Genomic DNA, 13,831 nt, shown 5'->3' on the forward strand with positions numbered 1-13,831 from the left:
GATACTGTATCTCGACCAGCCATTTTAGATTTGACACAGAAAAAAACAGAAAGAACCATATAAGAACTACTTTTGGTTCCCCTAAAATTCTTTTAATAGATGCTTTTTAAAGAACCCCTTTTGTACAGTTACAACTTTAAAGTACCTTCATACTGCGTAAGGGTTTGTGTGGACGCAAATGTTAATAAATAAAATATTTTTGCAAATGAAGCCCTGCTGCTGACCAGATATTATGAAAATGGTCCACCATCCAAATAACATCAAGCCCTAACAAAATGCATGCTAGGATAACATACACAGCAGGTATATGTACTGCTATCCTTGTTAATCAGAGCTATTATACTTTATGGCTGGATATGTGTTGATGTTTGCTGAAGTGCAGTCTTAAAAATTAAGATTTCTTACATGTTGTTGGCTTGATATATGGTTCTAGGAAAAACCTTAAACTGGCAGACACTTTATATAGTGTATAGATTCTTTAGGGTCAATTTCCAATTTTAAGCTTTGTCTTAATCTGGGTCTGGGACACCAATCCTTAGAAGTACCAATGGTTTCTTCACATTTTCAGATAATTCTATAAATATTTTCCTTATAAAAACATTCACTAATATGAACTCAAAATAGTTCCTTTTGGTAGATGCCCAGAACAACCCATTTTGGCACCTTTATTTTTTAAGTGTGGAGTACGTCCCCATCAGCGGCTAAATGACCCGGGTAGTCCCAATTTAACATAGGTTGATAAAAAAGGAAACAAGTGACCAGCAGAGGCTGCAGTGTCTCAGCTGTGATTGTGCAGTATGAAAGTGAAAGCAACTCACTTGTGCATGTGCTCAACTCCTGCCACGATCATGATCCCATAGGTGATGCCACTCTGCATTAGAAAATGAAGTGCATACCTGCCAGAGGAAATAAAAAGGAAAAAACAACAACAGTTATTATCACACACACACACACACATACACAGAGTACTGTAACAACACACACAAAGACACCCACACATATGCGCACGCACACACACAGCAGTTTCCAGTAACTCTTATCCAGTAACTGTTAATGGGCACTTTTGTTTCTGTTGTGTTAGAAACTGTAACACTTATTCACTCTGCTCCTCCCTTTCTCTCTGTCTCTAGGAGATGTAAAGGTGAAAGCTTGTCTGTAGCTCAGCCTCTGTAAACAAAATACATTTTTAATGGGATGTTTTTTTGCAGGCTGATGCAACCATAAGTCTTTTTCCCTCCCAGCCATAAATCTCAAATATAGACCAATATTTCGTTTAACACCACCCATCATCTCTCTCTGAGCCATACGACCTGGTGTTAACTGATTTTAAGAAAACAACATTTTACACTATTCAACTATTTACACTACTACTAGGTCCCCTATGCCACAGTGATGCCTAGATTTTATCCAGGCATATTTAATGGATTAGGTATCAGCTATATTTAGCACAATCCGCTTTGGGCTGATCTTTTGTTTCCTTTTTTTCATAGAGGCGCTATAAACTGACATTATCCACAAACAGCAACTGTGTAGGACGCAATAGGAATTCATTGCGTCTTTCTAGGATATGTTCTATTAAAAACAAACACTACCAAAATTACAGTGAATGAGACGTCATCTTGTGTACATCTTTGCACATATTAAAAATTGAGTGATTTTACTGGAGTGAGCGGTGACTCATTATCATTTCAATGAACAGACACTCAAATTGACCGTTCTGAACTCAAGGTGAAGTAAATGTTAGCTAGCTAGAGCAAACTGGGACAAATGAGAATAAACATAAAAGTCTATGAATTTGTGTAGCTGAGAAGAGTAATGAAAATACTTGGGAGGTGAGAGAAAGGTGGGGTGAGCAGTAACTTATGGTAATACCAGCCATTCTGAACAGGGCTGTTTAGACAGGATTAAAAAAAAATAATAATAAAATAAAATGTAAAAATCAACCATTAGTTAAGCCTGTTGATACGATATGTAAACAAATTGTACTTGCAATTCTTGTAATTACTTGTAAATCTAATGCAAAAAAACAAACAAACAAATAAAACTACAAAATGACTTTATTAATGTTTGTGTAAATGTACTGCTCTGCCTGCTCTGTACTGAGCCAGACAGCTGGCCAGTGTGTCAGTAAACATCCATTCTGTGCGCTCATTAAGAGTTCCATCTTTCCCTCCTTCATCTGCTCTCCCTCCTTAAACAAACAGAGGCGGTATGAACAGACTGAACAGACAGCTACGCCTAAAGTGTCTCAGGGATTCCATTAGGTCAGATTCTTTAGAATCGTACGTCCAAGCCAAACAACATTTAGATACCATTATTTTTTCGGGTGTAGAACTACAGCTGACTAGATAATATTTTAGTGGTGGACCATTCAACAGCACTCACACTGGCACTGTAGTGTCAGGTTAAGTGTAGAGTGGTATGTTGCTCTGGTATTAGTGTGGCCTATTTAAACATCTCACGGTCACTTCTGTACTGAGAATTATTCACTTGGCATTTGGCACTACAGCACATGTGCTACAGCATATTGCTATCTTAGTGACTTTGAAACATTTTGGTCATTTTGTGCCCTGAACTTCTGTCGTTGCAGCATATGGTTAGTGCAACCACATCGTAGCGCCATGCTAATAAATTAGCACAAGATGAACCTGTAAGCAGGCCCTGTTTATACCTGGCATTTACATGAGTTTTGTGTCCAGATCTACATTGATCGGATACTGTTTACACTGGTCATTAAAATGCATCTCCAGTGTGACCAGGTGAGATCCGATTTTACTTTTCCCGCGTTATAAAGTACACCAACATGTATACAATTTTTCTTTGGCTTGTAAACAAAGGTTTCTCATCAAAATTGTCCTGCTCCAGGAGACTGAACAGTTTAGAGGAACGATGGTGGTTCTACAACGCAGTGGAACAATAGCTGGTTCTCCCATTCCTGTGACAGCTCTAACAGATAATGCAACATACTATTAAACCGCCAGGATACAAACTCTAATACTGCTCTTATCTACTGTCTCCCTCTGAATTGTGGTTTGAGTGATCTGTTCATAATGTATCTTCACTTGTCCTGGCTTTTTTTTTTTTTTGCAGACAAGTGAAATCCGAACATGATCCGATTACCAAAAACGCTATGTAAACAGGCTCCTGGAGTCATGACCTTGATAATCACAGCTATTATCCTGTGTGGCCATTCCTCAGAGTCCCTCAGGTTAGACCTCTAGGAATCAATTTAACTATAGGCTCACAACTAGCTTCAGGTATAAACCTGCTTATGCGTAATCTTTCACGTGTGCACACTGTCACTGTGTGCGTTTCACTGGCATGTATGTGTGTGTTTACTACACTGATGGAATAAGGCAGAAGCCAAATGGTGACAAATGGTGAATATGGTTGTCTTGTCTTGATTGGTTGAAGCATACCTAACCATGGCTGCTGATAATGTCTACACTATAACTCCACTATAACTCTTTTTAGAAGTGCACTGCAAAATCCAAAAATACCCAAACCAGCTCTGTGATTTAAGGCTTTATTTTTACACATGCACTACAAGCACAAAAATGGGGCCTATAAAGAAACGGACACACACACACACACACACACACACACACACACACACACACACACACACACACACACACACACTAAATCAACACACACATCCAGCACACAGCGCGACACTTTAATGAGGGTTTGTAAACATGTCGCAACTAATTAGAGACTGTGTGCCTGGGTGACCATGCCTTATTAATATGAGTAAAACTTATTGATCGGTTTGTTCTATTAAATCAACGCTGCTAACAAGTTAAAGACCCACACAGTTGCTCAAACATCGATACAGCCTTGAGAACACTTGCACTGATTTATGTAATATTAGCAAGACGTCTTTTGCTTTGTAAATAGCATGGGCTTAAGCAGGCCTGATGTAGGACTAGGTCAGCTCTTCACCTATCCCAATGAAATCAGTAAACATGATTTAGAGCACTACAGATGTTTTATAACTATGTACCTTCATAAATCGTTCTCAAAGCGGTCTCAGTGTTCACAGAAGGGAAGAGGGCTATAATACTAATGCTACTGGCACTAACAAGCCATTTCGGAAGTGCTCAAAGGTAAATTTAAAACGGGTTTTTGAGTACTTCATGAGTTGCATGTTAAAATATATAAACACACACAAGCAAAGATGGTAATTCAGGCTTATTTACTCACACTGCCTCTTTTTGGATTGGGAACACCTGTATAGTGTATAAACTAATGCTACAGCCTATTTAAAACAACTTGACTGTCCACTGTTACAGATGGAATCTCTTAGCAATTCATGATACTTTCATCAAATGTGCTTGAGTGCAAGAGACTCACCAGCCAAAGCAGAAGAGAGCGAAGTACAAGCCCAGTAGCGTGGCCACCACATGCCTGACAAAGGGACTGGTCTTACTTGGGTGTAGGTAGAGGCGGAACCAGAAGGCTGTGAGGAGTGCACACAGCTGACACACCACGAAATTCACCTAAAAACACAAACAGAGTCTTTATTATTACTATGACAAACAAAATGTTTAAATTATTCATCAAACATCAATTCCTGACCCCACTAATGCTCTTGTGGCTTAATGCAATCAAATCTTACAGCAATGGTCTTATGACTAGGATGATGAACTATCTTAATAAAACTAATTTCAGAAAAATAACATTTAAACAAAGCCTCTAATAGCAGCCATAACAAGCTATTGGATCAGCAGTTGATCTGAGTAGGAGAGATTGCACGGTCATAGCCAACCATGTGACAGAAAAGAAGCGTGTCTGAATGTCTGTCGGAACGACTCAGCACTTTTCATCAAGATGTGAAGAATAAAACAGTGGCCTTAGTGGGGTCCTGCTGGAGTTCCTGAAATACTACAGTACCCACAGTGCTCTGTAACCCAGATATATCCCAGTGCATTCTGCTTTCCTCAGTAATGGACCTGAAGAAGTGGCTGGTTAGGGTTAGAGTAGCCAGAGCCAGAAGGAAGCTCTCTCTGCCCATCCTTTATTTCATTCATGTGAGATCTCCACCTCCACTTCTGTTCAAAATAAATCAAGCAGGACTTCACCTTAACATATTGAGGATTTACCAGAGTGTTTTTAATACTCTGCATAAATCAATGGCCATGCCACAATCTCAAATACACTACTAATGCTGAATACTTCAGTAACTTGAGGCTCTCAATGCTATGAGAAAAGATAAAGCATGTCCTGTGGCTGACTGCATCTGAACTAGACAAATAAGCCAAGTCCCCCAAAACCACAGTGTAGAAACATGTCAAATGTACACTGTACACAGAAATCAGAGGTAACTTAATATACATCATAGGGGAGCCCTCCCCTAGCTATTCAGTGCGCAATAGGCCCCAACACGCCTCATCTACAGTCAGCCCCTGCACTTGTTGTGCTGAGACATCCAATACATCCCTCACACAGCCCAGCTAGGCCCACAGAACAGGGCAAGAGCATTATGGGAGATTCTTGGCAGCATGATGTACAGCCCCCGGGTTATATGTAGCCTAGCAAATGGAAGAAGGGGGAGACAGAGAAAGAGTAATGTAAACAATGCTTGCAAGATACTGTAACACCAGACCTCCAATTAAGTTCAAAAGACAGAAGGCATTTTCCTCACAAAAAAACCCAAAACAGCAGCTGCAATTGCACACAAGACCTCCTTCACATAACCAAGCAGAACCTGCAGAAGTCCTGCTAATCAAACGGACTTAGCTTTATCACACACAGCCGGTGCATCTAGCTAGGGACAGTATATAGGTATTGATCAGAGATCAGCTCAAAGAACAAAGAACCAATCCAATTGAATCCTGTAACAAATCTGGCCTAAAAATGTAAAGCTCATGTAAAAGAAGGTTTTAAAAGATCCATAATCAGATATTTTTTTGTACGTTCAACATTTCTGGGGTTTTATGCACAAACCTGCATGATTTACATGTCATTTCCGAACCTCTCTTTATCGCTTATAACCAAACAGGCTGTTTGCGATTGCTACTCTGCCTTTAAAGCTAAAATATGTAAATGATTTCTGCTCTGACTGGCTGCCTCATATTGTACCTCAACTAAAAAACAGCCCAGGTAACTGCTGACAATTTCAGCATGAATGAGCAGGGCTGGACTGCTGTCGGGTGGAGGTCCATAAAGTTATCTGTTTTTGTATTTTAGATTATTAGCACAAAGGAAAATGTGGTATCGCACCATTACCAACTCGGCCTTTCTGCTTGGTTAACAGTTAGCCTGGCTGAAAATAATACCTCTAAAATAATACAGCGCATCGACTACAAACACAGTTTAAAATGATTAGCATACACAAGAAAATAAATCTACTCATCTGCAGACCAAGAGGAAGGAAAGTAACAAGCCTTTAGTCGCTCTACAACATCATCAAGGTCATTTCTTTTACTCTTTGTTTTTTTTATATTGTATAATTTCATGATGAATGGATCAACAGAAACGCTCCAAAATGACTTCAACTCTTTTTACAAAGCCTTCAGTTGAAAGTTGAGAAGGCTTTTCCCTCCTCCTATGGCCTGTAGCCAAGTTGCTATTTTGGAGATATGAGGCAGTGACCATGACAATAAACTCTCCGGCACGTCTTACAGCCATCAGTCCTCAGTGAATTCATCAAAAAATATAACATTTATCTGCCTTTTTAATGTTCTACAAATGAGAACTGAAAACACATGGACTGTAAAAATAAGAGCAAGAGAATTGCTCCATTCCCTGACTGTAAAAATACCAAACACAAACCACACAGCCATCATGTTAAAATGAACTCTCAAGCAGAGATACAGTGCAAATCAAACCAGTGGGGCTGCTCTTAATGTTCAAGTGTCTGAAATGAAACATTCCAGAGATGAATCCTTAGAGGATAAACAGACTTAAACGTTCCCCCCAGGCCTGTCTGTTGAATGCACAAGGCCAGCTCGTTCACGTGCTTGTTAGGAAGCATCTGAGCCATTCAGATTGTACCAACAACATCCACCAACCAGTCAGTGCCCAACGTGTGCACAATTCCCGTGACCATAACCCGCTACAACAGTGCTTTAAACTGGACACTCTTAACCAAAAAGAAAAAAAACATAAATTATTTGTGCAATAATAAAGCAGTGTGGAAAACATTACAATTTTGCAGCTGTAATGAAAAAAGGGAAAAAAGACGCTAAGAGATAAAGAGAAATAAAGAGAAATAGCTCCACGGTAACACTTCTGCGCATACTTCAACAAGAATTTCTGCAGTGTTTAACCATTATTAAGAAAAGTCAAGCTACTGCACTTTTTTTTCCTAATTTGCATGTGTCATTTGAAATTCATAAACCACATTACATTAAAAAAAAAGTCTGTCTGCATGATTCTGACTGTAATCGTCCGTTAGATGTCATACGAGGCTGACATTATTGTAATGACCTGTCCTGTAATGTAGTGAACCTTGTTTGGGTTCACGTGCAGGTCTTGATGCATCTACAGGAACACATTGGTCAATAATAAGCACTGGCTCACTAACATGTCGATTTTGATTGTCCATTACTGAGGATTTTATAAACACAACCTAAATACTGTGCTACATATTGTGAGTGCAGCAGTTTAAAGGAGTTCTGTATTTATCTTGGCATAGTTTAACAAGCAGAGGTCGGTACATGAAAGTGACATACACTTTATGTCCAAATACCTATGGACACCCCTTCTAATGAATGCATTCAGCTACTCTGCTGACACAGATGTGCAAATGCACGCACACACACACCAACACCTTGTCTAATCCCTGTAGAGAAGTATTGACAATAGAATAGGACTCACATAAACATATAGACAAACAAACATATTGGCATATAATGACAGAGGATCCCTCCCCTAGAATGATGGTGCACCATCTAATGCTTTTGGGAGGAGTTAGGGCTGAGGTGAGGCTGTGATAATCCTACTTGTTACATTTACATTTATGGCATTTAGCAGACGCTCTTATCCGGAGCGACATACAAGGTTATTCATATTACAGAGAAGGGCCAATGTAGTGTTAGGAGTCTTGCCCAAGGACTCTTATTGGTGTAGCGCAGCATAGTCACCCAGACCGGGAATCGAACCCTGGTCTCCCACATGGTGTTGTAACTCAGTGGCAGGTAGTGGTGTTATCTGTTGCGCCACACCAACATTTTACATTGTTACTGAATGCAATTAAATCCTCACAGCAGTGCTCCAAAATATAGATAAAGAAAGCCTTCCCTGGGCAGCAGAGACAGGTACTCCAAATCCAAAGCAGGATAAACTCTTTAATACCCTTGATTTCAGAGGAAACTATGAATAAGCAGGTGTCCCGATACTTGTGTCCATTAAGTGTACAATAAAGCGTAAACACTGTTGTCTCTTTATTAAAAAGAAAATCCAGCATTACCAAAACAGAGATGCAGAACAATTCCAAAACTGGCTTGATTTTATTTACACCCCCAAAATTCACACACTCCCAGCACACTAGTGACAATCCTGCTAGCCTAGTCAGGAGAATCTGGTGGTACTGTTACTTTTAGTCAGTTTGCAGTGACGTAATCCAGCCACTAAAGGCAAAGCTCATCAGTTTTTTTCCCAGTAGCCCACCATAAAAGAAAAAGCAGTGTTTCATTCAAAATAACAGGGTTGTAAAAAGGTTTCTAAAACTGCAAGTAAGCACCTCAACCACAATCACATACTTACATATACATACACATACATACACATTTATACATCAGAGAACAACCTAATAATAATAATAATAATAATAATAATAATAAATAATTAATAATGCAAAATTCAGCCCGAACGCCTACTTCACAATACGGCTGTATTGTATTGCTGTATTGCAGTTGAATCCTATAGAGGCTCAAGTAGGTCTGTCACGATAATACTACCTACTAAAACCTGATACTTCAGGTTACTTCAGGTTAAATGTTTTTTCAAAAACATGCTGAAAAGTTCATCGCTCTTAAAAAAAAAAAAGCATTATTATGCGATTATATTATCAATATATCAGTGGGATTTAATGATTTTAAAATTAAACAAGAGTAACAGGCTCTCAGAACATACATATAGAGGGTATGCACTGACGTTCCGGTCGGAACACGCCCCCTTTAGTCGGACTGGGTGGCAAAACATTCTGCATTTATTAGGGGAAACAGCCAGACTGGGAATGAAACAAGCCACTATCTGCTCTAGTTAAAAGCAGTTGGACTTGACAGCAATCCATCCGAATTACCAAAGAACCAATGATCCACGGACATCGCTGTGTTACCAGAAACGTCCTGATTGTACAGTTAATCGCACAAGTTTCAGCAGCTGAACGCTAACGCTGCCACTCAGTTGATCTTTTTGCCACACAGTGGGCGTGGCTGCAGCGATTACCACCAGCTATGGCGTCATGTGCATACCCTCTATTGTTACAAAAAAAGATCTTTTCCAAAAAAGTGTGGCAGCTGGTGCTGTTTCCAATGAGGCCCTACCCACAGGGCTGAGCCTGGGGCAGAAACAGCAGAGCCATGACACATTTCACACACTCACAGGTGGCCAGAGACAAAGCCACGAGGGATGCTCATTTTTTATTGCCCATGTAACCTAAGCCTAGAGAGGCAACACTCAGACAGCATGTGCATGTGTTCCTGCATGTGTGTGTGTGTATGTGTGTGTGTGGGCAAATACGAGTGTGCTTGCCTCCTCCGACTGCAGTGACAGTTACACAGATATTTAGACATGCATGAATGCACAGAGCTTCTTAGTTTAAGTCCAAATTCTCTGAACAACTGCCTCCTGTAAAACCACCACACACCAGCTCCAGCTAACAACATTCGATACGGCCAACGACAGATGGACAGACATGGCTGCAGGTGTGCAGCGGGTGCATCAGGGATGTGGAGACAGACCTGTGTTTAACACTGGTTGGGTTGTCCAGTTTGTTGTTCGAGGAAAATGGACTGCTGAAAAGATGGTGAGAGCCACTCGGCTAGCTTTTAGCCTAGCACAGATACACGCTCACTTCCCCAGCTTTTACTTCATCACGTGCCGAGCATGAGTCCACAGACACTGGCACAGGAACAGAAACAGTCGCAGTCACGAGACCTGGTTCACATAGCAACTCGCGTTCGTGAGTCTGCTGCAGCTTCAGGGCTGGAAAGGCTTTTGCTAGCTGGCTGGGTGAATGTACATTTTGTACAACAGCAGTGTTTGAGTACTCTCAGTATTTAATTATGCCCAGGAAAATACAGTTTTCCACTCCAGGGCACCTTTAAACAGAGCTAAATATCTTCATGCTGACTCAAATTATACATTCAAACAAACTTACGAGTTTTTATAATGACTTAAAAAGACTATATTACTTTTAATTTATTATAAAATCATTTATTAATTTATTATAGCTTTTTCTTTCCAATCAAGATACCGATATTAAAATCTTGCATGTATTTTTCTTTAGAAACCACTCTGCCTGAGCTTTACAATGAGCAATACAATACAGTGGTGGTTCAGCGGCTAGAGCCCCGGGCTATCGATAACAGGGTTGTGGGTTCGATTCCCGGGCTTGGCAAGCTGCCACTGTTGGGCCCTTGAGCAAGGCCCTTTACCCTCTCTGCTCCCCGGGCGCTGGAGTTGGCTGCCCACCGCTCTGGGTGTGTGTGTGTACTCACTGCCCCTAACACATGTGTGTGTGAGTGTATGTTCACTACCAGATGGGTTAAATGCGGAGGACACATTTCGCTGTACAGTGTACAGTGACAAATATGTGCACCTTTACATTTACCTTTTAGCTGTTTTTAACTGAATGACGGTACACAGCAAGAGAGAGTATTTTAGGCTAGATCTGTTACAGGAATCTCATCCATTCTTTTTTTTTCCCTTCAAAATCCAATCCAGCATTTTCTGCAGATATTGGTCCGACACAATTACCCATCAATATTGATATGCCATCTCCAAACAAATGACAGAATTAATTACAGACGTGTGATTTTTAGACTATAGGGTTATCAACTGATCAAATCTGATTTGTATAGTCAGACTGTGATTGCCAAAGTAATGACGCACACGTGAGTGTGATGACTACATCCTGGGCTGACCACATTAGCCAGTCTTATCTGAAGTGTCTGTCAATGCTTCAATTCTCAGTGTTTAAAACATAAGCTGTAAACATGCACCATCAAACTTGATGTCAGAACATGCAACTGATGTGGCAAATGGTACAAAAACTATGAAACCTGATTGGAACACTGAGTCTCATGTCCAGAAATCAAATCAGTATCAGATACAATCCACATACAAAGGAAGCTTGAACCAGTCAGATTTCATGTAGCTTTTTCTACATATTTGCAGAAAATCTGCCCTTAAAGACATCAAGACACAGAACTGTCTGTCTGAACAAACCCTTATTACCACTGTTTTGCTATTCTTGTGATATACAGGCACACTATTTGCAAGTAGTTGCAGAATTCTAGGGCTGGAATGCTCGTTAAGTAGGTATTCATTTTTTAATTTTGGTTTTCCGATATTCGTTTTTTTTCCTTCCTTAGTTCCACCTCGTTCTAACATCATTCTAACACATAAGAGAGGCAAAATGCAGAGAAGCTCAGCTGTTTGGAAGCATTTCAAATTGAGTGCAGACAAGACAAAAGCAGTGTGCCAAATATGTGATATTCAACTCGCAAATCATGGAGGCACAACAAGCTTGAGGAATCATTCAAATGAGATAAATAAAGGACACAGCAAAAGTCCAGTCTGGTCTACTCGCCACCCCGAACTAGCTTATGCAGCTAAATACTGCCTTTGCATAGCGGCCACATCAAACCTGTCTGAGAGCATTTTTTCCAAAGCTGGCTTTTGAAATATAGTTCACAAAACACGAAGCTCAATTTTACCAGAAAATGTGAACTATGATATTGTGTAAAATTATATAATATTTATATGTAGTAACATGTTGTTTTTTTTGTATTTTTTAAGCTGTGCTGTAATTCTACTGGTGCAACCTGTGCTATTTTGTTAAATGTACTATATTTTGCATTTAGGGTAGTGCTATTTAAAGTATTTGTGTGCCATTTTGTTAAATTTATCAATGGTTTTGTATTTAAAGTGTTCTTTTTTGTGTTTTGTGATTCTATTTTAATGGCTGAATGTGTGCCATTTTGTTCCATTTATTCCACTCTTATTTAATGTATAACATTTTTATTCAAAGTTTATTAAAATGTTTGTGTGCTGCTGTATATTTTAGCAGCAATAAGCTACTCCTATTAGCTTGTTAAATAATGAAATTTCATATTACTGTATTTAAAATAATTATTTTTATTTGAAAGAGTTCACATGTTTAAGGTACTATTTTTTTTACTGAACTTAACGTTTTTCTTTAATGTCTGCTCCGCTGCTATGATAGGTGCTACTCCGGTTCCATTATTAAATTTCTTACAGTTGATTTTTTTTTTCAATTGTTTGGTGTTTGCTTAAGCTTCTTTGTAATCCATAATAATTTAATAGAGATTTCTTTTGAAGCTAAGTTTGTTGTTTACAGAATGTGTGAATAAACTATTCTTTTTTCTACATAAGGTCCTGCTATTCCCTGCAGTTTTTTTATTTTTACTTCTTGAATGTTTTTTAATCTTTTCTTTTAAAAAAATAAATAAAAACACTAACAATAAAATAAATACTAACAAACAAACAAAAAAACAGAAGCTTTGAATATTCAGTGCCAAATATGCTGAACTAAACAAATCATATTCGGGTCAGCCAAACATAGTTTATACCGAGAAGTGTGTTATGATATTGGAATGATACCAGTACTGGCCTTTTTAATAAAAATATTTATTAAAAAATGTAATATAAAAAAAATTATAAAAAATGTATTGTATTCTGGAAGAACCTTTAGGTGGCAATTATTAAATTACAACATGCTATCTTTATTGTTTGTGATAACTGATGCATTTAAGGGTTAAGGGCAGAATGAACTCACTGATCTCGCAGTTGTAAAATGCCTCGCTCTGGGACCCAAGGGGGTCAGACAAGAGAAGGGAGAAGAAGCTGTCATGCTCAACAGGCCAAGTCACCCAGGCCTCCAGGCAGTTTATGTAAGCAGCCATCTGTCGACAAGCTGGTCTGAAGCACTACATTCCAGTGCAATCCTGAAGTCCACCAGGTCAAATCTTAAACAACAAAATGACCAAATGAATCAATCAAATGGATGTTTAGAACACCTTGTAAAAGGTAATTTACACTGATCAGCCAGAACATTAGCACCACCTGCCTTATATTGAGTCCCCCCCGTGCCGCCACAACAGATCTGAGATCTAGCAGCAGGGCCTCTGTAAGCATCAGTGATGAAAATGTGTGAAAATCTTTTCCATAAAAAATTATTTTGAGATATTTTAGGCATCTAGCCTAATATTTTTCATAATTTCAACACCAAACTAAAAACAATGGGATTTTCACCCATTCTTATTTGCAGAAGGCTTCTAGGTCTGGGAGATTTTTGAGCGGCCTTTAGCTAGCCAAACATTCTATTCTAACATCCATAGAAATCAGGCTTGTTTAGATGTTTCTTCTGACAATTTGATGGTGAGGATGCATGAACGCTTTTTTTTCTGATGATTCTGAAGGTCGTATTTGTGCATTGTAGAACTGTGCAAATTTTCAACAAATAAATAAATATATGGCTCTTCACATTAACAGACATTTCGACCAGGGGTGCCCAAATTCCTTCCATCCCACAAACGTTTGTATGCTCTCCGTTCCTCTGTGACTGCTTGTTAGGAAGGGTGCTGAGAAACACTGGGGTGCTTCTTTTGACAAAGCAGAGAGACCCGCTATCAAA

The 13,831-nt window shown here is 39.2% G+C and overlaps 1 protein-coding gene across 3 annotated transcripts in view; it reads right to left on the reverse strand.

Moving 5' to 3' along the window:
• Positions 1 to 13,831, reverse strand: part of mboat2b (membrane bound O-acyltransferase domain containing 2b) — a 50,542-nt gene that overhangs the window by 17,405 nt on the left and 19,306 nt on the right. For 2 of the 3 annotated variants that reach the window (XM_072684565.1, XM_072684547.1), the window contains exons 2-3: positions 4,357 to 4,502; positions 819 to 896 (exon numbers count right to left, since the gene is read on the reverse strand). In XM_072684565.1, coding sequence (XP_072540666.1) covers positions 819 to 877 — 59 coding nt within the window. In that variant the 5' untranslated portion in view covers positions 878 to 896; positions 4,357 to 4,502. Of the gene's footprint in view, positions 1 to 818; positions 897 to 4,356; positions 4,503 to 12,973; positions 13,061 to 13,831 lie in introns of those variants that run through there. The other variant, XM_072684555.1, reaches the window with a different exon arrangement.

Source organism: Salminus brasiliensis, chromosome 1 (genome assembly GCF_030463535.1).
Source record: "Salminus brasiliensis chromosome 1, fSalBra1.hap2, whole genome shotgun sequence".
NCBI lineage: Eukaryota > Metazoa > Chordata > Actinopteri > Characiformes > Bryconidae > Salminus > Salminus brasiliensis.